At 48.4% G+C, this 23830-nt stretch overlaps 1 protein-coding gene and 1 long non-coding RNA gene across 2 annotated transcripts in view; one reads left to right on the top strand and one right to left on the bottom strand.

The window, feature by feature from the left end:
* Nucleotides 1–5886: 5886 nt before the first annotated feature.
* TNN (tenascin N) overlaps nucleotides 5887–23830 on the top strand; it is a 64409-nt gene continuing 46465 nt past the window's right edge. Inside the window, exons 1-6 of the mRNA XM_086694654.1 lie at nucleotides 5887–5965; nucleotides 15261–15701; nucleotides 17205–17579; nucleotides 18099–18362; nucleotides 21716–21901; nucleotides 23154–23243. Of these exons, the coding sequence (XP_086550780.1) occupies nucleotides 15296–15701; nucleotides 17205–17579; nucleotides 18099–18362; nucleotides 21716–21901; nucleotides 23154–23243 (1321 nt within the window). The 5' untranslated portion in view covers nucleotides 5887–5965; nucleotides 15261–15295. The remainder of the gene's footprint in view (nucleotides 5966–15260; nucleotides 15702–17204; nucleotides 17580–18098; nucleotides 18363–21715; nucleotides 21902–23153; nucleotides 23244–23830) is intronic.
* Nucleotides 13619–17296, bottom strand: LOC147572675 (uncharacterized). The gene is made up of 3 exons (XR_015246406.1): nucleotides 17188–17296; nucleotides 16441–16569; nucleotides 13619–15634 (listed from the first exon to the last, which is right to left on the bottom strand). It is a non-coding gene; the product is annotated as an uncharacterized LOC147572675 (long non-coding RNA).

The following is a 23830-nucleotide window of genomic DNA, read 5'->3' as shown; positions in this document are numbered from 1 at the left end:
CATTTTGTTTTCTGATTGCTGATGCTAGGACTTCCAACACTATGTTAAACAACACTGGTGAGAGTGGACATCCCTGTTGTGTTCCTGATCTTAGGGGGAAAACTCTCAGTTTTTTCCCAGTGAGGATGATATTAGCTGTGGGCTTTTCATATATGGCTTTTATGATGTTTGTTCTATCCCAACTTTCTTGAGGGTTTTTATTAAGAAAGGATGTTGTAAGGGGCACCTGGGTGGCTCAGTCGGTTAAGCGTCCAACTTCGGCTCACGTCTGATCTCACTGTTCGTGAGTTCAAGCCCCACATCCGGCTCTGTGCTGACAGCTCAGAGCCTGGAGTCCGCTTCAGATTCCGTGTCTCCCTCTCTCTGTGACCCTTTCCCGCTCACACTCTGTTTCTCTGTCTCTCTCTCAAAAATAAACATTAAAAAAATTAAAGAAAGGATGTTGTATTTTGTCAAATGCTTTTTCTGCATCTATTAACAGATCATATGGTTCTTATCCTTTCTTTTACTAATGTGATCTATCACACTGATTGATTTGCAAATATTGAACCAGCCCTGCAGCTCAGGAATGAATCCCACTTAATCATGGTGAATAATTCTTTTTATATGCTGTTGAATTCAATTTGCTAGTATCTTGTTGAGATTTTTTTTGTGTCCATGTTCATCAGGGATATTGGCCTGTACTCCTTTTTTGTGGGGTCTCTATCTGGTTTGGGAATCAAGGTAATGCTGGCTTCATAGAATGAATCCGGAAGTTTTCCTTCCATTTCTATTTTTTGGAACAGCTTGAGAAGGATACATATTAACTCTGCTTTAAATGTCTGGTAGATTTCCCCTGGGAAGCCATCTGGCCCAGGACTCTTATTTGTTGGGAGATTTTTGATAATTGATTCAATTTCTTCACTAGTTATGGGTCTGTTCAAATTTTCTATTTCTTCCCATTTGCGTTTTGGTAGTGTGTGGGTGTCTAGGAATTTGTCTGTTTCTTCCAGGTTGTCCAGTTTGTTGGCATATAATTTTTCATAGTATTCTCTGATAATTACTTGTAATTCTGAGGGATTGGTTGTAATAAATCCATTTTCACTCGTGATTTTATCTATTTGGGTCCTCTCTCTTTTCTTTTTGAGAAGTCTGGCTAGGGGTTTATCAATTTTGTTTATTTTTTCAAAAAACCAACTCTTAGTTTCATTGATCTGTTTTTTTTTTTTTTGATTCTATATTGTTTATTTCTGCTCTGATCTTTATTATTTATCTTCTTCTTCTGGATTTGGGTTTTCTTTGTTGTTCTGCTTCTAGTTCTTTTAGGTGTACTGTTAGATTTCGTATTTGGGATTTTTCTTGTTTCTTGAGATAGGCCTGGATTCCAATGTATTTTCCTCTCAGGACTGCCTTTGCTGCATTCCAAAGGGTTTGGATTGTTGTGTTTTCATTTTCATTTGTTTCCATATATTTTAAAATTTCTTCTTTAATTGACTGGTTGACCCATTCATTCTTTAGTACAGTGTTCTTTAACCTCCATGGATTTGGAGGTTTTCCAAACTTTTTCCTGTGGTTGATTTCAAGTTTCATAGCATTGTGATCTGAAAGTGTGTGTGGTATGATTTCAATTCTTTTATATTTATTGAGGGCTGTTTTGTGGCCCAGTATGTGATTTATCTTGGAGAATGTTCCATGTGCACTCGAGAAGAATGTATATTATGCTGCTTCAGGATGAAAAGCTCTAAATATATCTGTCAAGTCCATCTGGTCCAGTGTACCATTCAGGGCCATTGTTTATTGATTTTCTGTCTAGATGATCTGTCTATTGTTGTAAGTGGAGTATTAAAGTCCTCTGCAATTACCACATTCTTACCAATAAGATTGCTTATGTTTGTAATTGTTTTATATATTTGGGTGCTTCCGAATTCAGTGCATAGAAATTTATAATTGTTAGCTCTTCTTGATGGATAGACCCCGTAATTATGGTGTAATGTCCTTCTTCATCTCTTGTTACAGCCTTTAGTTTAAAATCTAGTTTGTCTGATATAGGTATGACTACTCCAGCTTTCTTTTGACTTCCAGTAACATGATAGATTGTTCTCTATCCCTTTACTTTCAATATGGAGGTGTCCTCAGGTCTAAAATAAGTCTCTTGTAGACAGCAAATAGATGGGTCTTGTTTTTTTTATCCATTCTGATACCCTATGTCTTTTTATTGGTGCATTTAGTCCATTTACATTCAGTGTTATTATTGAAAGATACGAGTTTAGCCTCATTGTGTTATCTGTAGGTTTCATGCTTGTAGTGATGTCTCTGGTCCTTTTTGGTCCTTGCAACATTTCACTCACAGAGTCCCCCTTAGGATCTCTTGTAGGGCTGGTTTAGTGGTGATGAAGTCCTTCAGTAGTTGTTTGTTTGGGAAAACCTTTATCTCTCCTTCTATTCTGAATGACAGGCTTGCTGGATAAAGGATTCTTGGCTGCATATTTTTCCTGTTCATCACATTGAAAATTTCCTGCCACTCCTTTCTGGCCTGCCAAGTTTCAGTAGATAGGTCTGCTACTATCCATATGTATCTGCCCTTGTATGTTAAGGCCTGTTTTTCCCAACTGCTTTCAGAATTCTCTCTTTATCTTTGTATTTTTCCAGTTTCACTATGATATGTTATGCAGAAGATCGATTAAGTTATGTCTGAAGGGAGTTCTCTGTGCCTCCTGGATTTCAATGTCTGCTTCCTTCTCCAGATTGAGGAGGTTCTCAGCTATGATTTGTTCATGTATACCTTCAGCCCCTTTCTCTCTCTTCTTCTTCTGGAACTCCTACAATATGGATATTATTCCGTTTCATTGATTCACTTAGTTCTCTAATTCTCCCCTCGTGATCCAGAATTTTTTTTTTATATTTTTGTCAGCTTCCTCTTTTTCCATAATTTTCTCTTCTATTTCACTTATTCTCCCCTCTGCCTCTTCAGTCCTCACTGTGACTGCTTCTAGTTTATTTTTCACCTAATTTATAGAATTTTTAATTCATCATTATTATTTTTTAGTTCCTTGATCTCTGCAGCAATAGATTCTGCTGTCTTCTATGCTTTTTTTCAAGCCCAGCGATTAATCTTATGATGATTATTCTAAATTATTTTTCAGTTATATTGTTTATATCTGTTTTGATCAATTCTTCAGCTGTCATTTCTTCCTGGAATTTCTTTTGAGGAGAATTCTTCTGTTTCATCATTTTGCCTAGTTTTCTGTCCCTTATGTGTTTTAAAAGCTTGTTATGTGCCCTAAACCTGTGAGCACTACTGTATTAAAGAGGGGCCATTCACTGTCCAGGGCCCGGCCCTTCAGGAGGTGTTTTTTGGGGAGTGTTATTTGCTCTCTCTTGTGACTTTGGTTAATTTATCTGCCTACTCCTAGTAATGTTTTGGACCCTCCACCAGGTGTGCTTTGATTTGTTTGTTGAAGTAGCCCTGGAAAGGAAAACAAAAAACCAAAAAACAAACAGAAAACAAAAACATGCAAACACACAGACAAATAAAACAAAAACAAAAAACCAGAACACCAGCTACAAGTAAACAACAGGGTGGAAGCAGTGCTGATGGAAGAGGCCTATCCCATACAAAGAGAGAAATGACAGGGGCGGGGAAAAAGAAAAAATAAAAATCGACCAGGCAGAGAAACTATACGACTTAATCCAGAGACAGAGAAGGGAAAATAAAGAAGGAGGAGAGGAAAAAGAAAAGAAGATAAAGTTGTCCATACAGAGAAACTATATGGCTTAATTAATCCAGAGAGAGAGAGAGAGAGAGTAAGGAAAATAAAGAAGGAGGTGTAGAATAGGTAGAATCCTGTAGAATCAGGAGTATGGATTAAATATGTCCGCTTAAACAAACCAACAACCAGAGTAACTAGACTAGAGGAGGGAAGAGATAAGGAGAAAAGGAAGAATATATCTACATAATTAGAACTGTCCGAGAATTAAATCAGGCAATGCAGCAGTGCAGGTCTGGAGGAAGGGCTGTCTGGTTGTCTATCCTGTTTTAGTAGATACACAGTTACCAGGTGTGCAGGGGTGGTTTGGTGCAGGCAGGTCCCACCTCCACTGTGCACCCTGTTGACTGTTCCCTGAAGCCTCACCTCGGTGGTGATGGGGAGAAAAATGGCGACACCCCAGTCTCTCCTCCACGGACTGGTGTCCCAAGCTACTTTGTTCGAGCTGTGCTCACTGTGCCACGGTGCAAACGAGGCACTTTGTCTTGCTCCCCTGACTCTGGTGCCTGGTGCTTGGCTAGGATTCAAATTCTCCCTCCGCGCACCGGTACTGGGGGAGTGACTCCCCGTGCCATCCGATATGTGGTCCCTGGCTGGCAGGTGCAGGCAGGCTTTGTCCTGTCCCACAGCACTCCAGGGAGGGGATCGCTCTCTCCCACTCTGGACTGCGCCCCTGACCTAGCCACTGAGCCCGGGGCTGGCTCCCCTCCTCCCCAGGTGTGCAATCCGGGCAGCCGGCCCCAGTCTGGAGAAAGCCCGGCAGTTGGATATTGGATCTTTCTCTGTTCCAGTTCATGGTTTTTCTCTTATCCAGATACAGTCCTATGCTTCCCCAGCCTCTTTCTCTTCCCTTTGTCTCTCCGCAGAAAGGGATCCCTCCCCTCCATTTGTTTTCTCTCCTCCAGTTCACAATCACACACCTATGGCCTGCCAGGTTGTCCGGGTGGGTCCCTGGAAGCGACTCTCTTTGCTTCCTGGACTCTTGGGGTTCAAAGTCCTTTGGTTTCAACACCGCTTTGTTTGAGAGATGAGGGAACTTCGGATCCCCCCACTTCTCTGCCATGTGGGCCCCTCCCCGAATTTCTTTACACGTACGAGCTCCTTTAATCCTTACCGTAACCACATTATTCTTCTAGAGATGAGTAACCTGAGGCACGGCGAGGTTAGGTCAAAGGTCACTTGCAAGTAGCAGACGCAAACTTCAGATACAGCAATCTGGCTCTGGATGCACCTTCATGCTTCTGGGGCAACTCCTCCACCCCCCATCTCTTTGGTCCTTCTTCCCTTCCAACAACATTTAATGCCTACATTGCTAAGTTGAAGCATATGGACTCCTTCCAGTGCATTATAGTTCTGCACTCTGGAACCTACTTCAGGCAGGGCAGAGGTGGGGTGGAGGGCAGAAGGAACACTGAGTGTCAGCCGTGACCCATTGGAATAATTCTGTTTCATGGAAAGAATTAAGGTCTGTCCGTCCGATGGCAAAAAAGGAAGGGCAGCACCAAAGGGCGCCCACGGTGCTTTCCTGGTGATGGAGCTCTCCTGTGACTTGTGTATAGGAGGCTCTGGGAAGGGTTGGGACAGGGGGGCACTGGAGTAGAATGCCCTAGATCTGCTATTCTTGCTCTCGGTGTCCTCAGAGCCCTGCCACTCAGAGCTGCAAACTGATGGCGGGAGGAGGCTAGAGGTTGGCAGGGGGATTCTGTCCCTGAGGGTCTCTGCTCATTTCTTCCTATGCCAGGGGTCTTCTCCTCCTATTTTAAAAAATGGTAGGCAATTAAGTCCCATGTTGCTTGAAACAGAAAAAAAAGAGAGACTTTAGAAAATCTCTTGCAAATCCAAAGAGCCAGCTCCTGGCCAGGAGACATGCAAACTCTTTTAATAACCTTTTTCTGGATCTACTTAAATGGAAACAGTCACCAGTATTTTTAGCTGCTGTGTAACGGATGTAAAAAAGAAGGGGGAAATGTGTACGTTTTTTCTTCCCTAGTTAGAATAAGAAGGAATTGCTCATTATCTCTTAACCGAGTCACTGCCGGGAAGACAGGGAAACACCCAGGAGTCCCCATTGGCTCCTCCTCTGGCCTGGATGGGATTTAAATCCAGGGAGGGAAGCTGAGGAGGGGAGAGAAGGAGGGACAGAGAAGCACCAAGCTCTGCAGCCCGAGGGGCCCAGTCCCTGGGGGAAGTGTTGGAAGTGGTGCCCAGCAGCCTCTGAGGTAAGAGGTCCTGAGGGCTTTACCTGTGAGCGGGAGGGTGATGGCCAGCTGGGCATGAGCTCCTGAGCTGAAAATCCCAGGCAATGTCATTGCCTAAACCTAATTAGGAAATATTTGCCAGGACCCAAGTAACGTGTCCTTAGTCAGCAGTATACTGGATACCCGACAGGGACTGAGTACAATCACCTTCCTACCTGGCCACGTGCAGTCTGTGTTGTAGGGGAATTTCTGCCTGGAGTAACAGATTTTTACATACAATATTTCCTTTAAGTTTTTCGTGCCTCCTCATCTCTTGTTTCTTTGCGGGCTTTTTTTTTTTCTTTATTACAATGTCAAAGCCCTCATTTTTTGGTAAGTTTTCTTACATCTCACTTTTTAATAAAATCCTGAAACAAAGCTTTCATTTTCGATGTGATCAGGAAACTATCCTAACATTCCCCTTTTTTTGAAATTTGGATATGCCAAGTAAGATGATGTTTGCAAATGCACTTAAGAGCTTTGAAGTTTTTTCAAACATTTAATTTTATAGGTTTTATTTCTTATTTGTATTTATTTCTTATTTTATAGGTTTTATTTCTTATTTATAACTTTCCCCCAAATTCCCATGCCATGACCCTTGAAATGCCTTGAGAACACCCATATTAAAGCATTTCAAGAAACTATGTGCTGGACTAGTTCTCGGGGTCTTTTTATTTATGTACCTATTTATTTATTTTTGTGGTCAGGAGAGACCTGAGGAAATGGAGAAGGAATGAATGAGAACAGTCACCTAAAAACACAAAACTGGAGTTGCTGACATGAGCATTTAAAAAAGAACAAATCCTAACATAAAAATAACAAAGTAGGTTAGCCACAGTGCCTAATGCCCATAGGCTCCTCCAGGAGCCAGAGAACCACTGAGGTAGCAGGTGACACATGCTTAGCCACGGCCATAGACAGGTGGCTGTCGAAGCACAGGATCTGCATGGGAAGAATTGGTGGTTTTTGACATTTAGATGTTTGTTGGAGACTCAGAGTCAAGGTGACAATGCTGGGAGACAATCTCCGGAAGAAATAGAAAGTATTAACATCAGTTACCATTTTTTTTCCTAGGGGTACTCCCCTGCTCTCCCAAACCAGACATTCTTTCATGCAACTTTGAATCCTGCTATGTCCCCAAATTTGTGGCTGCAGCTGACTGCTAAAGGAGGGAAAATTACACAGGATGACTTCAGATCGTCTTGTGGCTTCTGGTTTCTATTCCAGCACCGTTCTGTGGTTTGAAATATAGGGTAGACTGAGGTCTGCTCCTGAGAAGGGGCCTGTAGAAATCATGCCCAGATCCAGTGGAAACTCTTGTCCATCCACCACTCATTCCAAAGCCTTGGCTCCTATAGGATCTGGATACAGATATGAGATCATGGTTTAGGTTCCATAGCAGCATCTGGGGCCACCAGTCAGCAAGCTGGTGATGCTAAGATCTCAAGCCTGATCCCCGAATAGGCTTTGCAGGGTCTCACCACAGTAGAGTCGCTGTTAATGTCAACCAGCCGCTGTCTGAATAAGTGCTGTTGGTCTCAAGGAGAGACCTAGAGCATGCGGATGGAACTCACCCTCTTTGGAAGAAGGCTGGAACTTTAAAATTATTTCAATCTGTGGAAAACCACACGTTAAACCAAAGATAGGAAAAGCAATATTTTCATCATACGCCTCTCTTCATTATCATTCAGCTGAAACAGAGTTTGTCATGTGAAGCCCTCTACACCTGTGTGTCTAACGTGATGCTTAGGCATTCTGGAGACTGGGTGTATGGTTGGATGTGGGGGAGGCAGATCTCCGAATTTATGCCCTTGTGCCCATTTTATCTTCTCACTATGCACGAGCCTGTGCATTCCAGTGAAAGTAAAAGGAAGGGCTTTATATGAGGAAGGAATTCATTCCCATGGTGTCAACGGACATCTTTGCCTTTGCCTGATGCTCAGGAAAAGCTTTAGAAGAGCTTAGCACAGAGCCTGGCACATCATAAGAGCTTAGAAAGTGGTAACTACCATTGTCACCACCCATTTGAGCTTCCGTAAGGTAGACTAATATTCGGTTGATGGAATAAAACAACCACGGCAGCTTGTGACCACCTGTGAAAAGGTGATTGAATGTTGAAGCTGAATCAGAGACACTGTGTGTCAGCTTTTCTAGCTTGTGGTGTATGGGAAGATTTGGTGGAAAGAGCTCTTCAGGAAAAGAGGTCTTGTGTGGCAGTGAGAGTCATCTACAAGGACTTCTTGGGCACTCGCTGGTTGTGGTCCACTGACCCGGAGGAGTGGGCGCACCTAATGATGCCTGAAATGCCACCATATTAAGCCTTATCCCATGAAACCAATTTTTCATTCTCACCCACACTTGGTATCTTCTATCCTGTATAGAATACCTCTGCAGAGGGTTCAGGGTCACAGGGCCTCGAAATAAGTGTTCACATGTATTTGGTTTGTCTGTAGTATGACCTAGCCGAAAGAGTACTGTCTTGTGCATCTCACATGCTCACATTACTAAAAGAGAAAAAGATCCAGAGGTGAAATCGGTAGGCTGAGGACGAGTTGAGCCAGGCACCCAAGAACTTGCTCTCCTGGACTGAGTACTGGGTCAGAAGACCTTGGGGTCACCCAAGGCCCAGGTTGTAGATCACTGGCAGAATATGCCCAAGAGAGTTTGGGGAAGGAGTAACAAATTCCAGGTGACATTTATGACATCAGTGCATCCCTAGCCACCATCTCCTTCACTTTCCTTCATGGTTCAATGATGTCCACCCTGTCATTTGGGGACAGAATATCTTTTTAAGTGACTCTACTGGAAATGGATGATACGATTTTTCTAAAACCCAAAGCAGTGCTCTCATTTGCTTGTGGTTAATTGTAAAAGCAGGATGAGGTAATAAGGGAACCAAAGAAAGCCCTGAATTTAAGTAGAAAGATCTGTAATGGTGGCTAGAAATTGGCTGCCACTCTCTTCGTTGTAAGTCGTATATTTTATTTCCGACCAGGATGTGTGTGCTTCTTTGGAGACAATGAGGTGACATGGAGACCATCAGCCTTAGGATAGGAGAGGACTATCTGGGACTGAGGGTCCATCCTTCTCCTCTGGCCAAGCCTTGGTTGACATCTGCCCCTACAGACAGTAGTCTTGGTCTGCTTTGTGTTTCTTGGGAAGGAAGTTCTCCAGAATTTCATGAGAAGTGATCATGATTTAACCTCCTTGTGGGGGGGAAAATGAATTGTTCTTCTAGGAGATCATCCTTGGCACTGCTCAGAGGGAGTACAGGCATAGGATTTAGTTACTGGGCAGTTCATTTTGAAATGAGCACCTGGTAAGCCCTGAGTCTCGTCTCTTCTCTTCTTTTCTCTTCCCTTTCTTTCTTTCTTTCTTTCTTTCTTTCTTTCTTTCTTTCCTTCCTTCCTTCCTTCCTTCCTTCCTTCCTTCCTTCCTTCCTTCCTTCCTTCCTTCCTTCTTTCTTTCTTTCTTTCTTTCTTTCTTTCTTTCTTTCTTTCTTTCTTTCTTTCTTTCCAGCAGAAGAACCCCTCTCTTAAATATGATAGGCAAGAGGACATTGGTTTATTTTTCACAGTTGGTATTCTTCTCACTGGATTTTTTTGAGGGGCGGGCAGTACATATAGCAGAAAGATGAAGAACACAGGGAGAGTGGACAGACCTGGTGTTTGATTTCAGCTCTGCTGCTTATTAGCTCTGTGCCCTTGGGCAAGCTAGTTAACCTCTCTGAACACCTGTTACAAAGAATGGTATCAATTGACTCCCAGGATTTTGAGGACTAAGTGAGAATAATATTTATAAAGTACTTGGCAGTCACCACCGTCTAATAAACCCATACACAAAAAACCTAGGGGCGGATTACTACTTGATACACAAAATATTACCTTCGTCAGGACTGTGCTGAAAATACAGAGGGAATCAACACATTCATGGTCACTACCATGCCCGAGATTTACAAGGATGTCCGGCTGAGGAACTCACATATAGATTTTGGGGCTATCTGTGGTTGGTTGGAAATTGAAGTCACAAGGTGGATGTGGCCATCAAGAGAGAATGAATAGAGCACAGATGTAGAGCCCTGTGACATCAGTGTGTCTTTCAGGGCAGAACCAGGACTGTCCATCCAGCTGATGGTAGCAGCACACTCCTTAAAGAGCCTTTCTCGAAAAAGCAATGCCAGGCAGCATTTGTCTTGAGTCTTAGTATGCCTCTGCCTGCCACTTCCCCACACCCCTCCCACCCCTTCTGCAGCCAGAATTAAAGACGAGATTGGAGTCAATGAGACTGATTCTTGTGGACACCTGGTTTCCCGTGGTTTCCTGCAGGCACATTCCTCGCATGTAAACCCCCTTTATCGCAGACATTCCTACAGCATTTACCAAATGATTCCTCAACAGAAAAATCATCCCCATTAGGAAACTTATCCTGCATTTTCCTTGGTGACATTTGCTGCCCTGTCCGCCCCCGCCGCACTCTGACGGAGCTCTGTCTGTGGTCGGCTGTGCATGCTAGCAGCCTTGGTGAGGTCATCCCTTCCTTCTGCTCTTACACAAGGCAAGTCTCTCCTGCCACGTGCTGGAAGGAGAGACAGCAGGCTTCTCCTCTCGCTCATTACACTTGACAGAAGTGCTAGGTCGCAGATCCCTCCCTCCCATCTTCTTTCCAACAATCACCCTGCCCAGGGAAATCTGAGCTCAACTGGGGGAATCCAAGAGGCTGCAATTAGCGAGGACATCTTGTTACAAGCGACAGGCGGCAGAAGGACGGGCGACACGGAGGGCTCATACGAGGGCTTCTGGGGTTTCTCATATTCCAGGCTTCCCAAAACAAACACAGTGAGACTGGGCTTTGCACAGCCTTGCTGCGGTTTATGGCAAGAGTCTGTAGCTGTTTTGCATTCGTGCAGAACTTCTTCAAAAACCCATCTGCGCTCCATTTGCGTCTCAGAAAATAGTGAGCCATGGGGTGGGGGAGGGGTTTGGATGGCAGGAGTGGGCAGAGAAGTCTCAGTCTGCTTTTCTAGCTCCACTGTTGCCTGGGAAGGGGATCTGGGACAGCGAAAACTCCATTCAAAGAAGTTGCTTTGAGATCAATGTGTGTGCTTATTGGGGGTGACAGAGGTGCTCAGGGCTTAAGCTCAGTTAGTGGACACTGTGTAGACCGGTTTGAATCTGCAGCCTTGCACTTCTGCTGCATAATCAAGGGCACATTGCTTGATGTCCCTGAGCCTCGGTCCCCATTTCGGGGAGTGAACACACAGCTATGCGTGTAACTGTGCTACCATTGGGTTGAACTTTTGAAGATAGCAATTGTGAAATATCTTATCTTTTTTGAGTTTTTGCTTATTTATTGAGAGAGAGAGAGAGAGAGAGAGAGAGAGAGAGAGAAAGTGAGCGAGCACGAGCAGGGGAGGGGCAGAGAGAGAGGGAGAGGCAGAAAGAATCCCAGCAGGCTCTGTGCTGCCAGTGCAGAGCCCAATGCGGGGCTCGAACTCACAAACTGAAAGATCTCGACTTGAACCAAAACCAAGAATCTGACGCTTAACTGAGCCACCCAGGCACCCCTTGAAATATTATTTTTATCCTATACCTGCCTTCCGACTTGTTCTCCTGGCCCTCCTCACCACCCCCCCCCACCCCATCCTCTGATAAAAATCTCAAGCAGATTCCAGAGCTTTTCTGGTTATTTTTGGTATTGGAAGAAAACCCTTTTGTGAAGGGCATGTCCGTCCAATATGAGAGCTTCAATCTCTTATCCAGGCCACATGTTTTCTTTTCACCCAGCTTGGGCCTGAGTCCACAGACATGCCAGGGGGCAGGTGGTGAGCCTGGTGGCTTCCTTCCTCCACTGCCTCCCCCAACTTGCCCGGCTGTTTCTGCCTTCTCCAGGTCAGCAGCAGGGAGGGGAGTCAGAGAGAAGGGAAAAGGGATTTTTACCTAGTTAGAGCCATCGTAGTTCCTTCCGATGCCCTTGTGGCAGCTGCTCCCAGGGCTGGCTCCATCAGCTCCCTCTTGTGCGACTCTGTCCTGGGTTTTTAGACGGTCTTCATTCTACCTCCTGGGAACCTCCTCCTGTGGTTTGTCCACTGGGAAGCATACTCCTGCTGAGCCAGGGGGCTGCCCCTCAGCTCTGCCCCCCCCCCCCATGGTAAGTTGCATAGATTTACACAGGACTATGACCTACAGCAGGACTTAACATAGTCTTGTCTCTCCAAACTCTGGGGTGCAGGTCTCTCCTACTGTAGCCTCCCTCCAATCTCTGCTATGCAGGCTGTTCTAGGCAACCCCCGCCTCTGAATTCCTCTGGGGAAGGGGCAGACGCTGGTCTTTTTGCCCTCCACCTCCTATTCAGACCAACGTGCCTGCAGAAGAGATCCAGTAGAATGTCTCTCTTTAAAATGTGTGGGCACTGGGGTGTCTGGGTGGCTCAGTTGGTAAAGCATCTGACTTCTGCTAAGATCATGATCTCATGCTTTGTGAGTTTGAGCCCCACGCTGGGCTCTGTGCTGACAGCTCAGAGCCTGGAGCCTGCTTCGGATTCTGTGTCTCCTGCTCGCTCTGCCCCTCACCCGTGCACGCACTCTCTCTCTCTCAAAAATAAACATAAAAAATTTAAAAAAATGTGTGGGCACTTACCACCCACTGTCCAAATCCCACGCCAACAAGAAATGTCCCACTGACCATTATGTCTGCAGGGTGTTGAATCCAGTTCCTGGGACATTAGTAAGTGCTCAGAAAAGGTGAGCTACGATGATTATGATTAGCAATAACGCATGCTTTGGATTATAGGAAGAGCCAAGAAGGAGTGAGGGGGGCTAAGGTGTGATATGAAGAAGAACTCTCCTTTGGGGCTGCTCTGTTTAGTTCAGAGTGGTAGCACATCCCTTGGGCCCAACACACAGGGTGTCAGGCCAAAGGAGGGAATTGCATAGGGAAGGTACATCCTGAGCTCATGTGTTATTAGTGTCAGAATGTTGTATTGACGTAGAGCAAGTGTAGGCTTGCAATCAGATGGACCTAGTGTTGAATCCCGACTGGGCCACTTACTAGTTGGACACCCCCCGGTAAGTGACTTTGCCTTTCATATCTGGCTCCTCACCCAGGGTAGGCAGACTGGCCCTGACCTTATTTAGCAGCTGTGGTGTTTAATAATGAGGATTAATGCACCTGGCCAATGCCTGGCACCAAGCAGCAACTTGACAAATAACATATAGTATTCTTGTAATGTTTTTATTGTCACTTCTAATAATAATGCTGCCAGGGACCTTCATCCTCCACTTCTTCATACTAAATAAATGAGGACTCTTAGAAAAGATGACTCACACAAAGTATGAGAATTTGGCTCAACGAGGCTTTCTTCCTTTTCTGACCAACAGAGTTACCTGCCCAGATCAACTCTTTGGATGGTTGACTCTGACTACTGATAGGGAAAAGAGGCAGGATCAGATGAGGGCCTGTGGGGGGCTTCCAGAGGCTCGCGACGTTCTAGGTCTTAAGCTGGGTGGTGGTTCCCTGGCTGTTGCCTTTGTAACAATTCACTAAAAATGACACCATTTTTGTTGCATGCTCTTTTCAGGATAGATATCACCCTTCACGATAGAAAAGATGAGAAAGAAAAGGAAGTCATACTCAGTAGTTGATTAAAACCCAAACCTCATTTATTGAGCACTTACCGTGTGCTTGGCATGGCACCAAGCACTCTCCTCATACAATGCGGGAAGCAGGTGTTATCATTCCCACTTTACCAGAGGATGATGGTTAACAGGAGGATAAGGAGCCTTCGCGAGGCTACACACTTAGGACCTGATTTGTTTTTCCAGCACATTGTCACTGCCTCTTATAATGGGGAGGGAGAGCCTGGGCTTGACTGGGACATCACCTCCAGGAAAGGACAAGGCTTCCTGACTTCAGTCTCGGTACAAACGCTTACGAGTCGTGAGTTGGTCACAGAAGCCCATTGGCCGGAGGCAGCCCTGCAGCTTGGTTTCTAGCAAAGGGGGGCCGTGACAGCCCAGCTGAGAGGTGTTCTGGTGAGTGAGTGCCCCTGAGCGAATGTGAAGTACCGGCTAGGTCTCCTGTGTCTGCCCGGCCTCGGTGTGATAGTGGTCAAGAACGTGCCATCCTGGATAAGAGCTGGAGACAGAGGTCCTTCTCCACACTGATGGAGGAAGGCTCACACCTCCTGGGGGCCAAACCAGAGGCGAAACCTAATCACCTGCTCCTGCCAGGGTGGCCCGGCCTGACTGACAAACCAGGCCACTGAGCACGGATTTGAGGGTGACTGAACCCCTTGGCTTGGGTGGCTCTTTGCTCCTGCCTTGGGAGGGCTCCAGGAGGGACCAGCCTTGGGTCCTGTCCTTAAGAGGCTGACAGCCTCATGCGGAGACAAACCGCATACAAGAGTAACTGTAACACAATGTAGGCCATGAAGAGACTCACAGAGGAACCAATACATTTCTCCGAATGCTCAGCAGGAGAGCTAGTAGTTTCCAGCTGTAGTGAGATGGGGGGGGGGGGGGGGGGGCGGGGCATGAGAGAAGGCTTCATGGAAGAATTATTTGTATTAGAAGTTCTCATCTTTTGCTGGCTCGCAGGCAGAGGTGGTGAGCAGGACCCTGGCCTGGGGTCCGAGGACAGGCTCTGCCCTTCCTGGCTGTGGCACCTGGGACAACTTGCTCAGTCCCTTGAACCTTGGTTTCCTCACATGTGCAAAGCAGCGTGACAAAGTGGGGATGAGCATGGTCTCTGGATTCAAATTCGGCCATCTTGGCTGTTTGCCTGTGAGCAGGTCACTTTAGGGAGCTGAGTCTCAGTTTCTGTATCTGCAAAATGGGGTAGTAATAGTATATTCTGCGAAGCGTTGTTGTGAGGCTCGAATAAGGTAATCAATGCAGAACATTTAGGACAGTGCCTGGCACACAGCATGCTCTCTATGTGCGGCTGTTCTGTAGGTGGTGTTAATGGGGAGGGTATTACTCGGTGTGTGGTTTAGATCAGGGATGGGGAGATCAAAGCCTGGTCGCAATTGTTTTCCTTGTCACTATTCGTCAGGTGAGTATTGAATTATGGGTGAAGAGGAGGGTCTCCCAGGGAGTGAACGGTGTAAGCAAAGACAGGAAGCAGGAGAAAGAACACAAAATTTAGTTTGGATCCTTAGGAGATCTAGGATGTAGTTCTGCTGGGTTCTCAGCTTCCTGTGGACTCTTCGAATCCACTATAAAGGGCAATTTCCACCAGCAAATCTTCATGGCTTTCGTTTGCATCTTTTCTGGATACAGGTCTCCAAGAGCATCTGCTCCCTGTCTCCCCAAGGATGGGTCTCCGGGGGATGTTCTGCTTCCCCCTGGGGCTCCTCTTTGGCTCTGTGCTTTTGGTGGCCTCAGCCCCGGCCACCCTCGAGCCTCAGGGCTGCAGCGACAAGGAGCCGCAGGTTACTGTCAGCCACACCTACAAGATTGATGTGCCCAAGTCCGCTCTGGTCCAGGTCGAGACTGACCCCCAGCCCCTTAGTGACGATGGAGACTCGCTCCTGGCCTCAGGGGAGGCCGAGGAACAGAACATCATCTTCAGGCACAACATCCGCCTGCAGACGCCACAGAAGGACTGTGAGCTGGCAGGCAGCGTCCAAGCCCTCCTGGCCCGAGTGAAGAAGCTGGAGGAAGAGATGGCGGAGGTGAAGGAGCGGTGTGATGTTCAGCGCTGCTGCCAAGGAGTTGCCGGTGAGCTTTTACCATCTGGTATTCATTCAACAAACAACTAACGGGCGCCTTCCACATGCCAGGTGTCTTGTGGGGGTCTGGTGTGCTCCCACCTCCCTCTGGGTTTTCTGAGGGTGGGGTGGGGGTCTCATCTTCGACACTAGCTCCAGGAAGCATCTGCAAGCCTCAGTAGAGAGGGTCCAGCAACTCTTTGTAGAAAAAATCTTTAACGTTTATTCATTTCTGAGAGACAGAGTGTGAGCGGGGGAGGGGCAGAGAGAGAGGGAGACCCAGCATCTGAAGCAGGCTCCAGGCTCAGAGCTGCCAGCACAGAGCCCGACGAGGGGCTTGAACCCACGAACTGTGAGATTATGACCCAAGCCAAAGTCACTCCCTTAACCAACTGAGCTACCCAAGTGCTGAGGGACCGGCAACCCTGAAAGGGAGTCTGGACTCCTGAGTTTACACTTCTGGGTGCTGTTTGACCTGTGGATCCAATCTCTACTGGAAGGGGAAGCCAGTGGGAAAGACAGGAAGGACGGTCAGCCTTGGAGCTAGACAGGACTGGGTACAGATGGGTTTCGCTGCTTTTTAGTTGTGTGACTCTGGGTCAGTTCCTGAAGTTTTCTAAACTGCCCAGTTAGGAAAACTCTATCCACTAGTCTAGTTCTGAGGACCCTAGATGCTGTACATAAGTTCCCTGGCCCATAGCTGATAATTACGAAAGCTGATCCGAGTATCCAGTGGTATGTTGGCGTACCTGTTCATGCTGGAGGAAGTGCTACCGTTGAGAGCGCCTCCTATGTACCAGCCACAGAACTAGGCATCAGGGACACTGCTGTGAATGAAACAGCACGGGATTGCCGAGGAGCCTGCACGTCCAAAGTTTCTAGGAAGGAGAGAGGGTGTTCTGAGAAGCAGGAGCCGGGCTGTTGAAGGGCCAGGGCCTCCAACTGCCTCTTGCTGCCTGGGGTCAGAGAGGGGAGCCTGGGTGATCCCTTCTCCCGCCCCTCACCCCCGTAGTGAGACGCGGCCGGTTTGTAGCTTCTGGAGGCCCCCTTTGCCAGGATTCAGTTTGGGCTCATCTCCCAAGGACCCAGCCTTGCTAGCTAGTCCAGCAACCTCCAGCCAAGACAAGACGAGCTTCTGCGCTGGCGCGAGGACGCCCAGGCTGGGGACGTGAACGCGCCCCCATTCTTAAACGTCCTAAGTAATTACTGCCGTTTAGAGCAGAGGGAACCTGAATTCACCTGAGCACTTGGATGAGAAGGGGAGGGGAAGGGGACTTCCCGTGGCTTTGGGGCATAAAAGGAGGGCACAGTTTGTGGATGTCACAGGTCAGAGTCCGGCCGGTCGGGGGGAGAGGGGGCGGAAAGGGCGGACCCCAGTCTTCCGCAGGGGCCCTGCCCTCCTTCAAAGACAGTGCCCAGGGCCCACCAGCCCACTCTTACCGGAGCTCCAGGGAAGGGAGAGGCCCGCTCGCCGGCCCGCACCCCCTCCAGCCTACCTTCCTCTCGCCGGCAGGTGCCAACGGCCACTGCAGCGGCCACGGGACCTTCTCACCCGAGACCTGCGGCTGCCGCTGCGAGCAGGGCTGGGAGGGCGCCGCATGCGAGCGGCCCGCCTGCCCCGGGGCGTGCAGCGGCCACGGGCGTTGCGTGGACGGCCGCTGCGAGTGCGACGCGCCCTACGTGGGCGTCGACTGCGCCTACCCCGCCTGCCCCGAGAACTGCAGCGGCCACGGCGTGTGCGTGCGCGGCGCGTGCCGGTGCCACGAGGACTTCACGTCGGAGGACTGCAGCGAGCGCCGCTGCCCCGGCGACTGCAGCGGCCACGGCTTCTGCGACACGGGCGAGTGTTACTGCGAGGAGGGCTTCAGCGGTCCGGACTGCGCCCAGGGTGAGAGCGCCGACGCCCGACTCTCTCCTTTCCCTGCTGGGGGCGGGCACCCCCAGACCCTGTTACACTTGGTGCTCGGGGGGGAGGGTGGGGACTCAACGTCCAGCCCACGCACGTCAGAGCCCCCGGAGGGCTTATTAAACACAGATTGCTGGCTCGGCCTGCGTGTCTGATTCGGCGGGCCTGGGGTGGGGCCCTGGGGTGGGCATTCATTAATAAGTTCTAGGTTGCGGGACCACTGATCTTATGTGATCTGATGGTGCTGTGTATGTGTGTGTGTGTGTGTCTGTGTGTGTCTGGTGATGACCGGATCAGGGTGAACTCCCCCTCACGTAACTTCCGGCGGGTGTGTGGGGAGGGGTGTCCAGAGGGGTGCTCAGCACGGCTTCTTTGTGCTCTCATACCTGCCACCACGGTGTTAAGTGTATAGTAGGTGCTCAGTGAATGCACACTGGCTATGCATCCCCCCTCCCCTCGCTTGCTTCACCCTCTGCACACCTGTTCCTGTTCTGCATACAGTGGTGGCCCCCCAGGGCCTGCAGCTGCTCAAGAGCACGGAGGATTCCCTGCTGGTGAGCTGGGAGCCGGCCAGCGAGGTGGACCACTACCTCCTCAGCTACTACCCCCTGGGAGAGGAGCTCCCTGGGAAGCAGATCCAAGTGCCGAAGGAGCAGCACAGCTATGAGATCCTTGGTTTGCTGCCTGGCACCAAGTACATGGTTACCCTGCGCAACGTGAAGAAGGAGGTTTCCAGCCGCCCACAGCATCTGCTTGCCACCACGGGTGAGGAAGCGGCCAGGTTTCCCAGGAAAGGACCCATTTTAAATGCTTTCTTCCATCGTCCCTGCAAATACCCTTCAACTACTCAGAACATTGCCCTGATTTGGGGTTGAAAAGCGTAGCTGCTGCAATCCTAGTTTCTGGAGAAAAATCTCAGTTCTTGCTCCCCTCTCTCTGCTCCTCCAAGTCAGTGGTAGAGCCTGCTGGGTTGGGGCTCAAGGGCACTTCTCTGCCCCCCTGAGAATAGTAAGGTCTGATTGCCCTGCACCACACACAAGCAGCCAAGGAGCACATCTGCACACCCACCCAAGCCCTCGTTGAGCCTTTGAAGCCATTCAGCAAGTTCAAGCTGGGATGGGTGAAGATTTGCTGAAGCGCCCTGCATCAGATTTATCTTAGCAAGAAAGAGAGAGAACAAACAGTGTAATTGAAGACAGCTAGCGAAGAGGCTTGGGTAGGATTTGGCTGGCGAAACACTATAGGACTGGCATCAGTGGGGATCGCCTCATTCTGAAGGGTCAGGGATGGAGGTTGGTACTGGAACCCAAAAAGAGCTGTGGGAGAGGGCTGCCTGAGGAGGCGCTTTGAGTAGAGATGCAGGCGGTCCACCTGGGGGGAAGGAGAAGGAAGGGAGGGAGGGAAGGGGAGGAGAACAGTTGCCTGAACTCTCTATCCTGCCCTCTGATCTCCTGGTGACTCACTGGCTGAACTTAACTAGAATCCAGAGGGCAAGAGAATCTGACTAACACAGTTCGTAGAGGTCATAATCTGGGAGACAGGAGGATAGAGGATGGAGGGACAGAAGTTCCAGCACACCACCTAATGTTACCACAGTGTTTGGAAGGACAGACATCACTGCTTACTATTTAGAATTTCTTGTTTTCTTGTGAAAGTTCTTAGATCTTCAAGGACTTGGAGAAACCTATTATTTGAGTGAGTCTGATCCATATATGCACTCATCATGTTTTACTGAACATCTACTATGTACCAGGCATAGTGTTTTGGATGCTAATAAAAATCATCTGCCTCCACCCTTTGCTAAACTCCTGGGGAAAGATCCAGGAAGACCTGGATGGATGGGGTTTGGGGCACATGTCTCTGCAGAAACATTTCAGTTGCCTATCCTGTTTGGCGGTGGAGATAGGGATGGCTCTGTGTTGGAAAGGGCCATGAAGGACCTGTCCTCCTGGGAGCACAATTTGCAATTGCTTTTGTCACCCCCCTCCAGCCATAGACCCCTTGGAACACATCTGGAGTTCAGCAGGTTGGGTTTATTGACTGTTGGGGTGGGACAGCTCACTGCAGGGGCTGTGAGCATCTCTGTAAGAGCTTTAGAAAGGACTGGGATACGATTGGGACTTGTATTTAGGTGATTTGGGGGAAGTCAAAGCCAGCAGGGGTTTGTTTTGGCTTGCACGCTGCCGGGAAGGGGAGTTAATTCTATGGTAACTTAGTGAACCTTATCTAGAAAGAACAGACTAGAGGGAGGCTAAAGCCATCATCAATAAAGAAAGGGTAGTCACTCATATCAGGAGAGAGAATATTTAGTCATTTTTGTGGTTTGGACCATTGTTCACATTTTTGTCTGTGTTCAGACACGATCACAGAATGGTCCTGTTTTGTCTTGATCTGTCATGGCCACACAGTGGCTTGTCTGATGTTGATGTTCTGTGCAACCATTTATGTTCAATGGGAGCACACCCAAGCCAGCCCAGTGAGAACCAGGCCAGCCCCCCACTGTTGGGCTGCTTTTCTCTTTCTCCCGTTTTTGTCTGTGGCTGCCTCCGCCTTCAGACAGGCCAGTGCCCCAAGCTTCCCAATGAAGAGCAGAGACATCTGTTCTGAAAGTCTTAGTAACCCCTCTTGGCTTCTGCTCTAGGGACTTGTAAAATCTTGTAACTGCGAAGCTTGTCTTTCTGTCTAATCTGATTCATGTTAAACCCATTCTTATTTGCTCCTCAGGGGAGCCTCAGTCCGAGAGATACTTATCCCCAAAATAATCTTGAATATTTTTATTAAGTCTCCGCTTTTTCATTTGTGAGCTGAGTAGGACCCTTCTGTGATTCTTGAGTCACTTCCATTACTCACGTCTTGACCTGTTCCCTCAAGGAATTCCCACCTTCGAAGGAAGAACCTGGAGGCTGGCAGGTAGAAGCCAGTAGGTGGGAAGAAATTCTTCAGAGAAAAGGTTCTGTGAGCTTCTTTGTTCATAACAGTGAACCAGGAACATTCAGAGCTGAGGGACCTTGAGAACACCATGTTCACCCCCTTCCTAATGCACAGATTCTCTGTCCCATGTCCTTGACAAGTGGTCAGTAGGCCTAGGTGGGAGCACCGCCAAGGTGGTGAAGGTGGGCATGTGACCGAGGAGAAGGGCAAGGCTGGGGAGTCTAGGGACTTGTCTTCCCTGTTCCAGACTTCAGGTCAGACCACATCCACCTGGGATATGGCCTTTGGAATGCAAAGTGCTCCCAGAGAATGGGTCCCCTCCCCAGCCACCACTCAAAAGTTCTTCCCTTGGAGCCACACCAGGAATCCATTCTTTTGTATTCATCATTATAATTCCATTGTTTTCTTAGGGGAGGTGGGAAACATTGAGCCATTAATACTTGCTGTGAACAAATGGGCCCAATAACTCTCCTTTGCAGGCTGGACAGGTTGGGTAGCTGAGGGCGCCAGGTCTAAACTGTGGTAGAAAGTGCAAGAAGGATCCTCAGAAGGACCAAGTTAAAGTTCACCAAACTACTATATAGTTTGGCTTAGCGTTAGTCCTCATAGGAGAATCTGAGAGGTGAGGAAGGAGCTATAATTTGGGAGACAGAGGACGAGAAAATTTTAAAATTTCAAACGCGTTTCCCACACTTTACATGGGAGGGCCTGAGTGCCTCATGCTGGGGTGCAGTCTTTGAGGGACCCTTCTGTGATTCTTGAGTCACTTCTGCTAAAGGGGGTGTTTCATTCAGAGCAGTCTGCCCCCAGGGCCTGGTGGTTTGGATGACTGGTTGGATCCGGGATCTGGAGGTTCTGGAGGTTTGGATGGCTGGTTGGAGAGGTGTGGCCCAGGACTTGGCCCACGGCAGCTCGGGCAGGGGGGCAGCCTGGCATCTGATGGGAAGGGATGGGAGACAGGAGGCTTTCCCAGAAGATAGTCTTCCCTCCATGGATAATGTGAGGACCAATAGTTTATTTGCTACTTTGGTAGTCTTGAGACACCTGTTAAGGACTGTGTCCTGGGCTGAAGCACGTTCTCAACGTGTCAAGAAAGGGCACTGACCTGGTAGCCAATGGCCTGTTACAGACCTGCTGGACCTCTGCTCTTCACTGCTTTCTCCTGCCTTCCTTGACCCCTGCCCTAGATCCGGCTGTGCTTGGCACCGCGTGGGTGACAGAGGAGACTGAGAGCTCCCTGGATGTGGAGTGGGAGAACCCCCCGACCGAGGTGGACTACTACAAGCTTCAGTATGGCCCTCTGACACGGCAGGAGGTGGCTGAGGTCACCGTGCCCAGGAGCAGTGACCCCAAGAGCCGATATGACATCACTGGTAAGAGCCAGCACTGGGCATGTGAGATGTTTGCCATGGATGCCAAGGTGGGGACAGTGTGCACAGAGGGTCCTGGGGCCCTAGGAATCACTTGAACTCTGACCCTGGAAACTACGAGATGTGAGCCCATTCTGTAGGCCTGCAGACTGTGCTCCAGCATCCCAGAGCTGACTGGAATCTCAGAGCACCTGGTCAACAGATCATAGGCCCGATGTGCTCTTGAAAACTGCCTGTGTCTCAGGGTGGATATAGTGGCACAGATGTTCCTTTTGGAAGAGCTCTGTGTATGTGTGTGTGTGTGTGTGTGTGTGTGTGTGAGAGAGAGAGAGAGAGAGAGAGAGAGAGAGACAGAGAGAGAGAGAGAGAATGAGAGAGAGAGACTGGGTTGTTTGGCATGTTGCATGGGGAGTCATATGGGAGGCCTGGGTGGGGATGTCCTGTCCCAACTGACCAAGTGAATCTGCTGAGTGCTGAAAATCTGATGGTTGCTAAGGAAATGGGACCTGCAGGGCTGGATCCTGTTTTGTGGCTCCTGAAGCTTATAGAATTCTCAGGGCTCTCTTTAGGGAAAATAATACACAATCATGAATACCCGTGTGAATACCCTTGGAAGTGGCCTATGCAGGGGAGGGGGCCCTGAGGCTTCTTAGCGCTGTGGTTCAGTTCTCCTCTGGGGCCTCATTCTGCTGTCCGCTCTGTGAGTTGCATCTTGAAAGGACATCTTTGAGGTTCCCAGCATTTGTAGAGCGGAGAACAGTGGGTGTGTCTCACACGTGCCACTATTTGTCTGCACTTTGCCCCCGTCTGGATATCGGTGCAGGTGCCGTGAACAACAGTCATTCAGATTTGCTGCTACAGAGAAATAACAAGCAACAACAACAGCAAAAGGCAGAGCAAAGAAGAAAATAATGGAATACAATGAGGCTAATTAGAAAAGAAACTTTTGAGGGAAAAGGATTGCTGGGGGCAGAAAAACATTCAGGCTGTAAATAAAACTGGGAGATCTGTGCTTGGTGGCCCAAGGAAGGAGCTCCATCAGGCCCTCATCCGCTCTGGCCCCCTGTTCCCCCATAAGCCTTTCAACGACGCCTCATATCCCACTGGTCCTGCCGCCCTTTCTCTGCCTTAGATTAGCCTTCAGGTGAGGAGCATAGCCCCTCAGCTCCCTCACAAGAGAGACCCTGGGGGAGAGCAGGGCTGGGGGCGAGGTTCTGGAGCCGGAACTCATCGCGCACCGGCTGCTTGTTTGCAGGTCTACAGCCCGGAACAGAGTATAGGATCACTGTCATCCCCATGAAAGGAGAACTGGAGGGCAAGCCGATTCTCCTGAATGGCCGCACAGGTAGGAGCTATTTGGAGGCACTGTGAACATTTCTCAAGTTTTCTCCTGATGTTTTTCTTGGCTGAGTCCTCCCTGGATAAAAACCCTGGGATGTAGAGAGAGTCTCTTTGTGTACTGACATCTATTTTGTGGGGCAGGGGAAGGGAAGTAAACACTTCTATTTGAAATGTTTCTTACTGTTGAAAATCTCCCCCAGGATCTTGGAGTCCAGGGGAAAGGCCATTTCTGACACCTTTCTGCTTATTTCATTAGCTTTAATCACTGGGTTATTTTATTCATTATCTTGGACTTAGACACACGACTCCGTATTACCGAAGAAAGTTGTTCTAAAATTTTTTTCTTGTCATTCCTGTGTTTTTTCCTGATGATCACACTCATGCACTCTGCTTTAAAATGTCAAAAGAAGGGCGCCTGGGTGGCTCAGTCGGTTAAGCGTCCGACTTTGGCTCAGGTCATGACCTCGCAGTTTGTGGGTTCAAGCCCTTCATTGGGCTCTGAGCCTGGATCCTGCTTCGGATTCTGTGTCTCCCTCTCTCTCTGTCCCTCCCCTGCTCTCTCTCTCTCTCAAAAATAAGCATTAAAAATAT

Source organism: Puma concolor, chromosome E4, assembly GCF_028749965.1.
Source record: "Puma concolor isolate L17-30 chromosome E4, mPumCon1.1.hap2, whole genome shotgun sequence".
NCBI classification, from domain to species: domain Eukaryota; kingdom Metazoa; phylum Chordata; class Mammalia; order Carnivora; family Felidae; genus Puma; species Puma concolor.
The sequence above is the reverse complement of the archived record's forward strand: the minus strand, read 5'-3'. Positions and strand labels throughout refer to the sequence as shown.